The sequence below is a fragment of the Pongo abelii genome, chromosome 16, assembly GCF_028885655.2.
Source record: "Pongo abelii isolate AG06213 chromosome 16, NHGRI_mPonAbe1-v2.0_pri, whole genome shotgun sequence".
NCBI lineage: Eukaryota > Metazoa > Chordata > Mammalia > Primates > Hominidae > Pongo > Pongo abelii.
The window spans coordinates 46375035-46389623 of record NC_072001.2 but is presented as its reverse complement, the minus strand read 5'-3'; the positions used below and the strand labels follow the sequence as shown (position 1 = coordinate 46389623).

The 14589-nt window shown below is 41.3% G+C and overlaps 1 protein-coding gene across 18 annotated transcripts in view; it reads left to right on the top strand.

Annotated features, from left to right (window-relative positions):
• The window catches only part of TP53BP1 (tumor protein p53 binding protein 1), a 99200-nt gene that overhangs the window by 40208 nt on the left and 44403 nt on the right, over positions 1-14589 (top strand). For all 18 annotated transcript variants that reach the window (XR_008514108.1, XR_010137460.1, XM_063716600.1 and 15 more), the window contains one exon: positions 8829-10155. Coding sequence is in view for 16 of the 18 variants with exons in the window: in XM_063716600.1 (XP_063572670.1) it covers positions 8829-10155 (1327 nt within the window). In the remaining 2 variants the exon portion in view is untranslated. The remainder of the gene's footprint in view (positions 1-8828; positions 10156-14589) is intronic.

Here is a 14589-nt window from a genome sequence, read left to right as displayed (position 1 = left end):
TAGTGACTTGAAAATCCTTAAATCTAAATGACTGTATTATATATTCAATCTAAATACCTATTCTTATAAGACCTTAAGTGGGGGAATTATTGTAGTTTTATTGAGAGAACTTATTTTATCCCTTTCAGTTTGCAGGTGTTATAACAAGAGTTTGTATTTAAAAGTAAAATTTGAAAATGAATAGTAATGAACTGTAAACTTAGTGAGGAGGGGACAGTAGGAAGAAAGAAATTGATTTGTTTTCTGGAGTTTTAAAACTTGTTTTGTTAAAGGATTTCATTTTATGCAGTTCATTAGAATTTGGTGGAGTTATTAAAAATGAGGACACTAGAGTCAGAACTTCCTGGACTCGCTCCTGGCTCTGTCATTACTACCTTTGTGACCAATTGAAATTGAATCTTAGTTTGCTCATCAGTCAAATGGTGGGAATATTGATACTGTCTACCTCATAGGATGTTTATGAAAGGTTGAGTTAATATATTTAAAATGCCTAGATTAGTGCCTTGCACTTGGTAAATACTGCATATAAGGGTAGCTGTTGCTGGCAGTGAAAGGGTTAAAAACAAGGTTACCTAGAGGTGAAGTGGGTGTTCAAACCATACATCATTTTCTTTAGCTTTTTTTTTTTTTTTTGAGACAGGATCTTGGTCTGTTGCCCAGGCTGGAGTGCAGTGGTGCGACCATGGCTCACTGCAGCCTTGACTTCCCAGTCTCAAGTGATCCTCCCACCTCAGCCTCCCAAGTAGCTGGAACTACTGGCACGTGGCACCATGCCCAACTAATTTCTTAATTTTTCTTATAGAGACGGGCTATCAGTATGTTGCCAGGGCTATTCTTAAACTCTTGGGCTCAAGCAGTCCTTCTGTCTCAGCCTCCCAGTGTGTTGAGATTACAGGTGTGGGCCAACCGTGCCTGGCCTTCTTTAGCTTTTATTTTTCTAAGTTATATGTGAACATAGCTGGGTGTGGTGGGGCATGCCTGTAATCTCAGCTGCTCAGGAGATTGAGGTGGGAGGAGCATTTGAACCTAGGGAGTTTGAGAACAGCTTGGGAAAAATAGGACCCTGTCTCAAAAAAAAAAAAGTTATAAATCTGGCCAGGCATGGTGGCTTATGCCTGTAATCCCAGCACTTTGGGAGGCCGAGGCAGGCGGATCACTTGAGACCAGGAGTTCAAGACCAGCATGGCCAGCACAGTGAAACCCAGTCTCTACCAAAAAATACAAAAATTAGCCGGGCATGGTGGCACGCACCTGTAGTCCCAGCTATTTGGAAGGCTGAAGCAGGAGAATCGCTTGAACCTAGGAGGTGGAGGTTGCAGTGAGCTGAGATCGTGCCACTGCACTGCAGCCTGGGCAACAGTGAGACCCTGTCTTAAAAAAAAAAAAAAAGAGTTTAAGAATGAGCTATAAGCACTGACACAGAGCACTGAGAAGATTTTTCCAACACTGATTTAAAGAAAATGGTTACAGATGTTTATCAGTGACCAAACGAGACTTTTATGGTCTTTGGAAAGGTATTCCTACTGGTTGAGGGGGTGGAGATAATGCCTGGCCACAAAGGGAGAATGGATGTTTTGAAAAACAAGGCACTGTTGAAGGAATTGCTCTATTTTCAACATTTACCAAAGACCTTCAGAATTAGCTAAAAAATCAGCAATGAAAATTTGAGACAAATGAGTGATTCCGAACACAGTTCAGAGATTCTTAGAACCTAAGATGACTCTAATCAGGTTTCTTTGAACTCGTATTTTATAAGATGCCTTAGCCAGTGCAGTCCATGCCTCCTGAAAAGTCTCTCAAGAATACCTTTAGTAGGCCGGGCGCAGTGGCCCACACCTATAATCCCAGCACTTTGGGAGGCCGAGGTGGGAGGATCATGGGAGGCCGAGGTGGGAGGATCACGTGAGCCCAGGAGTTTGAGAACAGCCTGGGCAACATAGTGAGACCCCATCTCTACAAATGGTCAAAAATAGCCGGGAGTGGTGGTGTGTGCCTGTAGTCCCAGCTGCTCAGGAGGCTGAGGCAGGAGAATTGCCTGGAGAATTGCTTGAATCTGGGAAGTTGAGGCTGCAGTGAGCCATGATCATGCCACAGCACTCAACTTGAGCAACAGAGTGAGACCTTGTCTCAAAAAAAAAAAAAAAAAAAAGAATACCTTTACAACATAGCTTTTAAGTTAAAGATTTGATTTTACTTAATAAGCATTTGTAAAACCCCCAAAATAAGTCAGATAGTTAAAACAAGGCCTCTCCCTCTTCCTATCCAAAGATAACCACTTTTCGTTCTTTGTGCTTTTTCTTTTGGTATTTACCTCCATAATTCTACATAGCATGATTATATTTTCTTTTTCTTAGGCACGGAGTCTTGACCTGTTGCTCAGGCTAGAGTGCAGTGGAGCAATCATAGCTCACTGTAACCTCGAACTTCTGTACTCAGGCCATCCTCCCACCTCGGCCTCCTGAGTAGCTAGGACTGCTGGCACGCACTATCACACCTGGCTAATTAAAAATTTTTTTGTAGAGATGGGACCTCACTATGTTGCCCAGGCTGGTCTTGAACTACTGGGCTCAAGCAGACCGCCTACCTTGGCCTCCCAAAATGCTGGGATTACAGATGTGAGCTACCGTCCCCAGCCTATTTTCGTAAAAACATTTTAGCCATTTTCCAAGTATAGTTACATCGTAATTTTGTTTAGATTATTACTGAGTTTACATTATAACTATGTAAACAATTCACAGCAGAGCCTATGACATATTATTATTTTTTCATGTTTCTGTAATTTGTTTTCTCCGAAATTGTAATTGTCTTTTTTTATTTGTTTAGTTTTCTTTGACTCTCATTAAATCAACCCTAGATTCTCCACCAATTGTCAGAAACTCCTTTCAGGATGTTGAGGAGCCTTAGACTTCCTGTTTAATCTTTTTGGAGAAACCTCTTTTGGACCCTCCTGATTTCTAATCTGTACTGTTGCCCTCTATGCCTGGTGCATAACTGTTAACCTCCATTCACTGTCATCCGTGGAGATTCTCCTTACCTGTCTGTGTTGGATACTTCTTGGGTTTCATATCTTCTTGCTTGGTTTACTCCCTCATTTTGGTGGGGGCATTGTTTAGTAGCCTTTATTCTGCTATCACACTTGATTTGTAGTTTGCAGGAGTATAGAGTTCTAGATTGGAAATAATTTTCCTTTAAAGATTTTGAAGGCATTGCTGTTTTGTCTTCTAACTTCCACTGCTGCTGTTAAGTGTGAGGGCCAGGTCAGCCATGGTGGCTCATGCCTGTAATCTTAGCACTTTGGGAGGCTAAGGTGGGAGGATCACTTGAAGCCAGGAGTTTGAGACCAGCCTGGGCAACATGGCCAGATGCTGTCTCTACCAAAAACAAAAGAAAACAAAACAAAACAACAACAACAAAAAAACAAAACAGTGTGAAGGCGGTCTGATCTTGACTTTTAATAGGTGATCTGGTTTTTCTTTACCCTGTAGGATTTTCTCTTCGTTCCCAGTGTTCTGAAATTTCCAGACCTTTGGGATAGGTCTATTTTCATTCATTGTATTGGGTACTTGGCAGGCCCTCTCAATTTAGAAACTCAGGTCCTTCAGTTCAAAGAAATTTATTTCTTTAATTTCTTCCCCTTTGTTTTCTCTGTTCTTTTTTTAATGGACTATCTGTTGTTTGGATGTTGAAACTCCTAGAATAGTCTTCTAATTTTATTTTGTCTCCTACTTTTGATCATCTCTGTCTCTTTTAGTTCAACTTTCTGGGTGATTTCTTCAATCATTAAAAAAACAGTGGCTATATTGAGATGTAATTCACATACCATTCAGTTTACCCATTTAAAGTGCACAATCCAGTGGTTTTTAGTGTTTTCATAGAGTTGTGCAACCATCACCATGATCTAATTTCAGAATAGTTTCATCACCTCCCCAAAACCCATGCCCTTTAACACTCACTCAACATTTCTTCTACCCTCGGCCCTTAGAGACCACTAGTCTACTTTCTGTCTCTATAGATTTGCCTATTCTGGACATTTCATATAAATGGAATTATAAAATATATAGCCTTTGTGAATGGCTTCTTTCATTTAGCATAATGTTTTCAGGATTCACCTATGTTGTAGCATGTATCAGATTTTCAGTCCTTTTTGTTGATCTATCCTTGTCTATAAAAAATATAAAGGAAAAAAGAATTTCATTCCTTCTTATTTTTATTTATTTATTTATTTTTCTTTTTGAGGTCAGTAGTTTGAGACCAGCCTGGCCAACACAGTGAAACCCCATCTCTACTAAAAAGTACAAAAATTAGCCAGGCGTGGTGGCGGGTGCCTGTAATCCCAGTTACTCTGGAGGCTGAGGCAGGAAAATCACTTGAACCTGGGAGGTGGAGGTTGCAGTGAGCGGAGATGGTGCCATTGCACTTCAGCCTGGGTGAAAGAACAAGACTCTGTCTCAAAAAAAAAAAAAAAAAAAGACTGTAATGTATATCCACATAATTTTTTACTAAAATAGAAACTTCTTTCTATAGCCCAAATGTTTTTTGATCTTTTAGTATTCTTCTACTGTATACTTCTATGTAGACCACAAAACATTCTGTCATGTGATAGATCACAATTTAAAAATTATTATCTTGGCCGGACGAGGTAGCTCATGCCCGTAATCCCAGCACTCTGGGAGTTCGAGGTGGGCAGATTGCTTGAACCTAGGAGTTCAGGATCAGCCTGGGCAACATGGCAAAATCTCGTCTCTACAAAAAATGCTAAAACATTAGGTGTGGTGGTGTGTGCCTGTACTCCCAGCTACTCGGGAGGCTGAGGTAAGAGAATCACTTGAGCGTAGGGGGTCAAGACTGCAGTGAGCCATGATCGCACTACTGCACTCCAGCCTGGGCAACAGAACAAGACCTGTCTCAAAAATAAATAAGTAAAATTCCTATTTGTAACAATTTAAGGTATTTCATATTGTTTCCTATTCTAAATAATAATATAGCAGTGAACCATTTTGTAGCTAAATATTAGTATGCTTTCATTGATTAATTTCCCAGAAATGGAATTATTGGATTATGGGGTATAGAATTTCAGGGCTGTTGTGTTTTGCTAAATTGCCATTTAGAAATGTTGAACCATATTTTTTTCCTTTTGAGATAGGGTCTTACTCTGTTGTACAGGCTGGAGTGCAGTGGCACAATCACTGCTCACTGCAGCCTTAACCATCCAGGCTCCCAAGTAGCTGTGACCACAGACGTGTGCCACCACACTCAGCTAATGTTTTTTTTTTTTGGTAGAGACAGGGTCTCACTTTCTTGCGCAGGCTGATCTCAAACTCCTGGGTTCAAGTAATCCTTCTGCCTCGGCCTTCCAAAGTGTTGGGATTATAAGTTACAGCCACTGCACCTGGCTTGAACCAGTTTATACTCAGTCATGTCTGAGAGTATATGAACAGATTCAAACTTATGGTCATTGTTACAATCTGATAGGATAAACAATAATACCAGACATTGAAATACCAGAAGTTATGGAATGTACAGAATGCTTTACTACCCATTTGATTCCTCATTCCCTTAAAAATCATAGGAAAAAAAGCCTGGGCGTGGTGGCTCATGCCTGTAATCCTAGCAGTTTGGGAGGCTAAGGTGGGCAGATTGCTCAAGCCCAGGATTTTGAAACAAGCCTGGGCAACAAAATGAGACTCTCTCTACAAAAAATACAAAAATTACCTGGCTCTGGTGGTGCGCACCTGTAGTTCCAGCTACTCGGGAGACTGAGGTGGGAGGATCAGTTGAGTCCAAGACATTAAGGCTGCAATGAGCCGTGATTAAGCCACTGCACTCCAGCCTGGGTGGCAGAGCAAGACCTTGTCTCAAAACAAAACATAGGAAATGAATGCCTTACCATCTATGTTGGGAGTTTTACATCATTTACATTAGGCAAAATAACACACTAAATGTAAAATCTCTTATAAAAACAGCTAAGTTTTGTATTCATTTCTTTTTAAAAATATTGAAGTATTGATTACATAAAATAAAATTGTCATTTTACGTGTATGTTTTGATGAATTTTGGCAAATGTATACAGCTGTGTAACCATCACCACCATCAAAGTAGAGAGCAGTTCCCTCACCCTAAAAAGTTTCCTTATAACCTTTTTGTGGTTGAGCTCCCTGCTGCCCAATATACTCCCTTCTCCCGCCGTAGGCAATCATACATCAGCTTTCTGTCAGTATAGTTTTGGTATTTCAGTAGTTTCAAGTCTGGGCAATATAGCAAGATCCCATTTCTAAAAGACATTTTAAAAATTACCTGGGTGTTGTGGTGCCCACCTGTATTCCCAGCTACTTGGGAGGCTGAGGTGAGAGATTGCTTGAGCCCAGGAAATTGAGGCTGCAGTGAGCTATGATCTCACCACTGCACTCCAGAGCCTAGGTGACAGAGTGGAGTGAAGCCTTGTCTTTAAAAAAAAAAAAAAAAAAAAAGAATTTCATGTAATTGGAATCAGGAAGTGTGTATGGTCTTTTATTTTTGAGCTCTTTTACTTGGCATATTTTTGAGATTTGCTTGTATTATACATATTCATATTTTATTCCATTTATTGTTGGATAGTGTTCCATAATATGTGTATCCACAATTTGTTTGTTCATTCACCAATTGATAGGACATTTGGTTCTAGTTTTTGGTTATTTTGAATAATCTATTCAATTATAATTAATATATGACCATTATATGAGTGAATATATGAATAATTTCCCATGAATTTATGAATAATAATCCTATGATCATTTGCACATCTATTTTTGGAGACAGAAGCTCACTCTGTCACTGAGGCTGGAGTGCAGTGGTGTGATTTTGCCTCACTGCAACCTCTGCCTCCTGGGTTCAAGCGATTCTCGTGCCTCAACCTCTGGGTAGCTGGGGTCACAGGTGTGCACCACCATGCCCAGCTAATTTTTGTATTTTTAGTAGGGGCGAGATTTCACCATGTTGGCCAGGCTGGCCTCGAACTCCTGGCCTCAAGAGATCTGCCTGTCTTGGCCTCCCAAAGTGCTGAGAATACAAATGTGAGCCACTGTGCCTGGCCAGCATGCACATCTTATGAATAATAATTCTGTGATCATTTGGATGCACCTCTTTCTGTGGCCACATATTTTTATTTTTCTTAGGTAAATGCCTGCAAACAGAATGCCTAGGTTATATAGTAATGAATGTTTAACTTTATAAGATACTGCCATACTGTTTTTCCAAAGTGGGTGTAACATTTTGCATACCCAGCAGCAATGTACGAGAGTTGCAGTTGTTCGACATCGTTGCTAATCCTGGGTTTTGTGAGCCTTTTTTTTTTCTCTTTTTTTGGGACAGAGTCTTTCTCTGTCACCCAGGCTAGTGTACAGTGAGTGGTACAATCATAGCTCACCACAGCCTTGAACTCTTGTGGCTCAAGTGATCCTGCTGCCTCAGCCTCCCGAGTAGCTGGGACTGTAGGGACACAATACCATGCCTGGCTAATTTTTAAAGTTTCTGTAGACATAGGGTCTAGCCATGTTGCCCAGGCTGGTCTTGAACTCCTGGGCTCAAGCAGTTTTCCTACCTCAGCCTCCCAAAGTGCTGGGATTATAGGCGTGAGCCACCACGCCTGGCTGAGCCACGATGCCTGGCTGTTTTGTTTTGTGAACTATTTTAACATTAGTTGGCTTTTTTTTTTTTTTTTTTGGAGATATAGTCTCGCTTGTCGCCCAGGCTGGAGTACAATGTCACGATCTCAGCTCACTGCAACCTCTGCCTCCTGGGTTCAAGTGATTCTCCTGCCTCAGCCTTGTGAGTAGCTGGGACTACAGGTGCATGCCACCATGCCTGGCTAATTTTTGTATTTTTAGTAGAGTTGGAATTTCACCATGTTGGCCAGGTTGGTCTCGAACTCCTGACGTCAGGTGATCCAGCTGCCATGGCCTTCCAAAGTGCTGGGATTACAGGTGTGAGCCATCACGCCCGGCCTATGTTAGTTGCTTTTGTTGCGTGTAGTGGCATTTCATTGTGATTTTAATTTGTATTTCTCTGTTGACTATTGATATTGTAAGCTTTGGATTTTATTTATTATTATTATAATTACTATTTTTTGAGATGGAGTGTTGCTCTGTCATCCAGACTGGAGTGCAATGACACGATCTTGGCTCACTGCAACCTCTGCCTCCCCAGTTCAAGCCATTCTTCTGCGTCAGTTTCTTGAGTAGCTGGGATTACAGCCACGCACCACCCCACCCGGCTAATTCTTGTATTTTTGGTAGAGACAGGGTTTCGCCATGTTGGCCAGACTGGTCTCGAACTCCTGACCTCAGGTGATATACCTGCCTCAGCCTCCCAAAATGCTGGGATAATAGGCATGAGCTACCGTGCCTGGCCACTGGATTTTAATACCTGTGTTGTGAATGCTAGCTGGAGTGCAGTGGTGCAATCTCGGCTTACTGCAACCTCCGCCTCCTGGGTTCAAGTGATTCTCCTGCCTCAGCCTCCCAAGTAGCTGGGATTACAGGTGCCCGCCACCACGCCTGGCTGATTTTTTGTATTTTTAGTAGAGACAGGGTTTCACTGTGTTGAATGCTAGCACATTTTGAAATCGTGAAGTAAAATGAGTATGTATCCCCACTTTGTGAGAACTGAAATGGGCTGGAGCGTGTGCCACTGCTCCTGGCTGTACTAGAGTTCTTTAATTCTTAAATTTGATTTAGAAATTTTATATGAATTTAAAAATTTGATTTAGAAATTTTATATGAAACCAAGGATTTGATATAAAAGATATATGATCATGTACAAATTACGATTTGTCTCTTTCTATTCTTCCTTAGGACATTTTTATTCCTTCCCCAAGTCTGGAAGAACAATCAAATGATGGGAAGAAAGATGGAGATTTGCATAGTTCATCTTTGACAGTTGAGTGTTCTAAAACTTCAGAGATTCAACCAAAGAATTCCCCTGAGGATCTTGGGCTATCTTTGACAGGGGATTCGTGCAAGTTGATGCTTTCTACAAGTGAATATAGTCAGTCCCCAAAGATGGAGAGCTTGAGTTCTCACACAATTGATGAAGATGGAGAAAACACACAGATTGAGGATACGGAACCCATGTCTCCAGTTCTCAATTCTAAATTTGTTCCTGCTGAAAATGATAGTATCCTGATGAATCCAGCACAGGATGGTGAAGTTCAACTGAGTCAGAATGATGACAAAACAAAGGGAGATGATACAGACACCAGGGATGACATTAGTATTTTAGCCACTGGTTGCAAGGGCAGAGAAGAAACGGTAGCAGAAGATGTTTGTATTGATCTCACTTGTGATTCGGGGAGTCAGGCAGTTCCGTCACCAGCTACTCGATCTGAGGCACTTTCTAGTGTGTTAGATCAGGAGGAAGCTATGGAAATTAAAGAACACCATCCAGAGGAGGGGTCTTCAGGGTCTGAGGTGGAAGAAATCCCTGAGACACCTTGTGAAAGTCAAGGAGAGGAACTCAAAGAAGAAAATATGGAGAGTGTTCCGTTGCACCTTTCTCTGACTGAAACTCAGTCCCAAGGGTTGTGTCTTCAAAAGGAAATCCCAAAAAAAGAATGCTCAGAAGCTATGGAAGTTGAAACCAGTGTGATTAGTATTGATTCCCCTCAAAAGTTGGCAATACTTGACCAAGAATTGGAACATAAGGATCAGGAAGCTTGGGAAGAAGCTACTTCAGAGGACTCCAGTGTTGTCATTGTAGATGTGAAAGAGCCATCTCCCAGAGTTGATGTTTCTTGTGAACCTTTGGAGGGAGTGGAGAAGTGCTCAGATTCCCAGTCATGGGAGGATGTTGCTCCAGAAATAGAACCATGTGCTGAGAATAGATTAGACACCAAGGAAGAAAAGAGTGTAGAATATGAAGGAGATCTGAAATCAGGGACTGCAGAAACAGAACCTGTAGAGGAAGACTCTTCACAGCCTTCCTTACCTTTAGTGAGAGCAGATGATCCTCTAAGACTTGACCAGGAGTTGCAGCAGCCCCAAACTCAGGAGAAAACAAATAATTCATTAACAGAAGACTCAAAAATGGCTAATGCAAAGCAGCTAAGCTCAGATGCAGAGGCCCAGAAGCTGGGGAAGCCCTCTGCCCATGCCTCACAAAGCTTCTGTGAAAGTTCTAGTGGTGAGTGTGATTGTAGATTATTCTGTCTCCACCTAAATTATAATTTGGAATGGAAAGTTGGCGAAAACTGCATGCTTATGTCAGGAGTGAACACTATGTTTGGTTTATGTTTATGAACAACCAATAATAATTGGGAAATTAAATTTTTTGGATTGCCTTTTTTTTTTTTTTTTTTTGAGGCAGAGTCCCGCTCTGTTGCCCAGGCTAGAGTACAGTGGTGCAGTCTCAGCTCCCTGCAACCTCCACCTCCCGGGTTCAAGTGATTTCTCGTGCTTCAGCCTCCCAAGTAGCTGGGACTATAGGCTTATGCCACTATCTGGCTAATTTTTGTGTATTTTTAGTAGAGATGGGGTTTCACCATGTTAGCCAGGCTAGTCTCGAACTCCTGACTCAAGTGATCCACCTGCCTTGGGCTTCCAAAGTGCTGGGATTACAGGGATGAGTCACTACGCCCAGCCTGGATTGCATTTTTTTAATAGCTATAATTATTTGTGCAATTAAAGATATTTGAGGTTTATCAGCTTTATAACTCAGGACTAGTTGGTAAAAAATATTTAGAAATTGTACCAATCTGTTTTTTTCTACTTAGATTGTATCATTGGTCTGTGTGTATAGATTTTGACAGTTGCCTTGAAGTAGAAGGATCTTTTTTGGTTAACTCTGTGTGGTAAAATCACATTCAGAACTGTTGATGAGTATCCTATTAATTAGTTATTTCCTTTTTGTGGGCATTAAGTAAAGTTTCTAAACTTGGTTCAAAAAATACATGTCTTTTAAACCTGAAACTGGAAAATGTATTAGTTCTTATTCTTTATTTTATGAAATTCGGCATGAAAACATAGATTACTTTCTAAAGTATTTGTACAGGCTGGGTGCAGTGGCTCACGCTTGTAATCCTAACACTTTGGGAGGTCAAGGTGGGTGGATTGCCTGAGCTCAGGAGTTTGAGACCAGCCTGGCTAACATGGTGAAACCCATCTCTCCTAAAATACAAAAAATTAGCCAGGTGTGGTGTCGTGTGTACCAGTAGTTCCAGCTACTCAAGAGGCTGAGGCATGAGGATCGCTTGAACCTGAGAGGCAGAGGTTGCAGTGAGCCGAGATCACGCCACTGCATTGCAGCCTGGGCGACAGAGTGAGACTCTGTTTCCCAAAAATAAAATAAAATAATTTGTAGAGTATGACATTAGCTGAAAATAATTCAATCTTTCTGAATCCTTAGAGTTAGTATAATGTAGGCGAGGCATGGTGGCTCACACCTGTAATCCCAGCACTTTGGGAGGCCGAGGCCGGCAGATCACCTGAGGTTGGAAGTTTGAGACTAGCCTGACCAACATGGAGAAACCCTGTCTTTACCAAAAACACAAAATTAGCCAGGAGTGCTGGCAGGTGTCTATAATCCCAGGTACTCGGGAGGCTGAGACAGGAGAATCACTTGAACCCGGGAGGTGGAGGTTGCGATGAGCCGAGATTGCGCCATTGCACTACAGCCTAGGCAACAAGAGTGAAACTCTGTCTCAAAAAAAAAGAGTTATTATAATGTAAAATCAAGCTCCAAAAACAAAATAAGAACAAGACACAAACTTAAGAAAACAAGTTTCTAGGATGAAATGAAAAAACAGTATTTGGCAAGTTTATATATGATAGTATGAGTGACTATATTTTTTGGTTTGTGTAGAACAGTCTCTTTTTTTTTTGAGACGCGGAGCCTTGCTCTGTTGCTGGGCTGGAGTGCAGTGGCGCAATCTCAGCTCACTGCAACCTCTGCCTCCCAGGTTCAAGCGATTCTCCTGCCTCAGCCTCCCGAGTAGCTGGGACTACAGGTGCATGCCACCATGCCCAGCTAGTTTTTGTATTTTTAGTAGAGACAGGGTTTCACCATGTTGGCCAGGATGGTTTCGATCTCCTGACCTCGTGATCTGCCTGCCTCGGCCTCCAAAGTGCTGGGATTACAAGCGTGAGCCGCTGCGCCCAGCCTAGAACAGTCCCATTTTATACCCATTGTCTAGGTGTGATTATTAATAGTACTTTTTTTTTAGTTTTTAAATTGTCCCTATTGGCCGGGTGCGGTGGCTCACGCCTGTAATCCCAGCACTTTGAGAAGCCAAGGTGGGTGGGTCACCTGAGATCAGGAGTTCGAGACCAGCCTTGCCAACATGATGAAACCTCATCTCTACTAAAAGTACAAAAATTAGCCTGGAATGGTGACAGGTGCCTGTAGTCCCAGCTACTCTGGAGGCTGAGGCACGAGAAGCCGAGATTGTATCACTGCACTCCAGCCTAGGTGACAGAGCGAGACTCCGCCTCAAAAAAAAAAGTCCCTATTTATTAGCTTTTATATTTAGCACTTTTTTTTAATCTTAAGAATAAGAAATGTTAGAGCTAAAAAGGAAGTGAGGGGTTATTGGATTTAGTCTCTTCTTCTTAACGTCTTTTGGCTAGTTAATGATAGAGGAGGGACTAGAACCTAGGTCTCCTGATCCCAGCTGTGCTTTTTCTTCCTGTAAAACTGCTTAATACAGTTTATTTGATTCTGAAGAGCTGTAGTGAAGAACAATGTGAATAACCTAAAATTCTGTAGTAGAGTATTTTTCTAATTGTATTATGTTTAAATACTGCTAATGACCTGTGCCAACAAAATATCAGGTCTCATTGATTGTTTTAATATAGTTATTTTGGAGTACTTTTAAATTAAATGCAAAAGAAGCTTCTAAAACTTTGAGATATTCTATTATTTTAATAGTATTCTTCATGAATTCTTGTTTACATTGTTAATTGGCAGAGTCAGCTTTTTTTGCCATAGTAAAACTTATTATTTTATTAATATTAATATCCAGATTATTGAAAATGCTAGTGATTTTGTGTTTATTTCATGATTTTAGTTCTTGGGTAAACAACAAAAAGCAATGAAGACAGTGGTTGGAAAATAGTATTTATGAGGAGAAGTTAAATAAAAATAATTTTAACTACAAATTAGAACATGAAGGGAGAATAATAGCTTTTTGTCTTTTTTTTGTTTGTTTTTGAGCCAGGGTCTCACTCTGTCGCCCAGGCTGGAGTGCAGTGGCACCATCAATGTTCACTGCAGCCTTGACCTCCCGGGCTCAGGTGATCCTCCCGCTTCAGCCCCCCACCGAGAAGCTGGGACTATAGGCGTGTACCAGCATGTTTGGCTAATTTCTTGTAGAGACAGGGTTTTGCCATGTTGCCCAGGCTGATCTCGAACTCCTGGATTCAGGCAGTCCACCCACCTTGGCCTCCCAGAGGGCCAGGATTATAGGTATGAGCCACCGTGTTCAGCTGAGAATAATAGTTTTTAACCTAGAGAATTGTATAAAATAAATCATTCAGAAGAGCATTGCGAAAAGAACAGAAAAATATTATTTTGTACTTAAAAATATAGTTGTTTAGTTGCTAAATGTTGAGAGACTAACTTTATTTTTATTTTTTTGGAACAGAGTCTTGCCCTGTCGCCCAGGCTGAAGTGCAGTGACATGATCTTGGCTCACTGCAACCTCCGCCTCCCAGGTTCAAGTGATTCTTGTGCCTCAGCCTGCTGAGTAGCTGGAATTACAGGCACATGCCACCATGCCTGGCTAATTTTTGTATTTTTAGTAGAGACAGGGTTTTGCCACGTTGGCCAGGCTGGTCTCGAACTCCTGGCCTCAAGTAATCCACCTGCCTTGGCCTCCCAAAGTGCCAGGATTACAGGTATGAGCCACTGGGCCTGGCCAAATTTAAATAATAGTAATCTAAAAAGTAATGGTTCTTCAGTCTGAAAAGACAGAACGAAAGGTATGAATTGGGTAAGTTTTGCATTTGTTCATCTACTAAAGTTAGAACAGCACTTTTTTGTTGTTAATAGATTTATTGATTTTAAAAAAAGATACATGCTTGGCCAGGCATGGTGGCGTGCATGCATAATTCCAGTTACTTAGGAGGCTGAGGCTTGAGAATCACTTGAACCTGGGAGGCGGAGGTTGCAGTAAGCTGAGATTGCACCACTGCACTTTAGCCTGCGTGACAGAGAGAGACCCCGTCTCAAATAAATAAGTAAATAAATAATGCATGCTTAATTTTGAAAAACATTCAAACAATACAAAGTAGAGATTCTGAGTGGGGAGGGTGTGGGGAGAGAGGGAGTTGGAAGGAAAAGAGAGAGTGAGTACAGAGAGGGAGAGAGAGAATTACTTTAAATGTCTCCATTTATAGATAACTTATCACTGTTAACAGTTTGGAGACCTCTTCAAGTATCTGTCTATGGAGAGCTCCTGTTAAACCTGTAAAAAAGCAAGATGGTACTTGGAAGCCCAATCTTGTTCAACACAGAACAAATATTTGGTGGGTTGATGATGTGAAAAACTGTAAGGAGTTCAGTAAGTCTTTAAATCCATAAGTAATAGTCTGTAATAGTTAATAATGATCAGGGGATCTA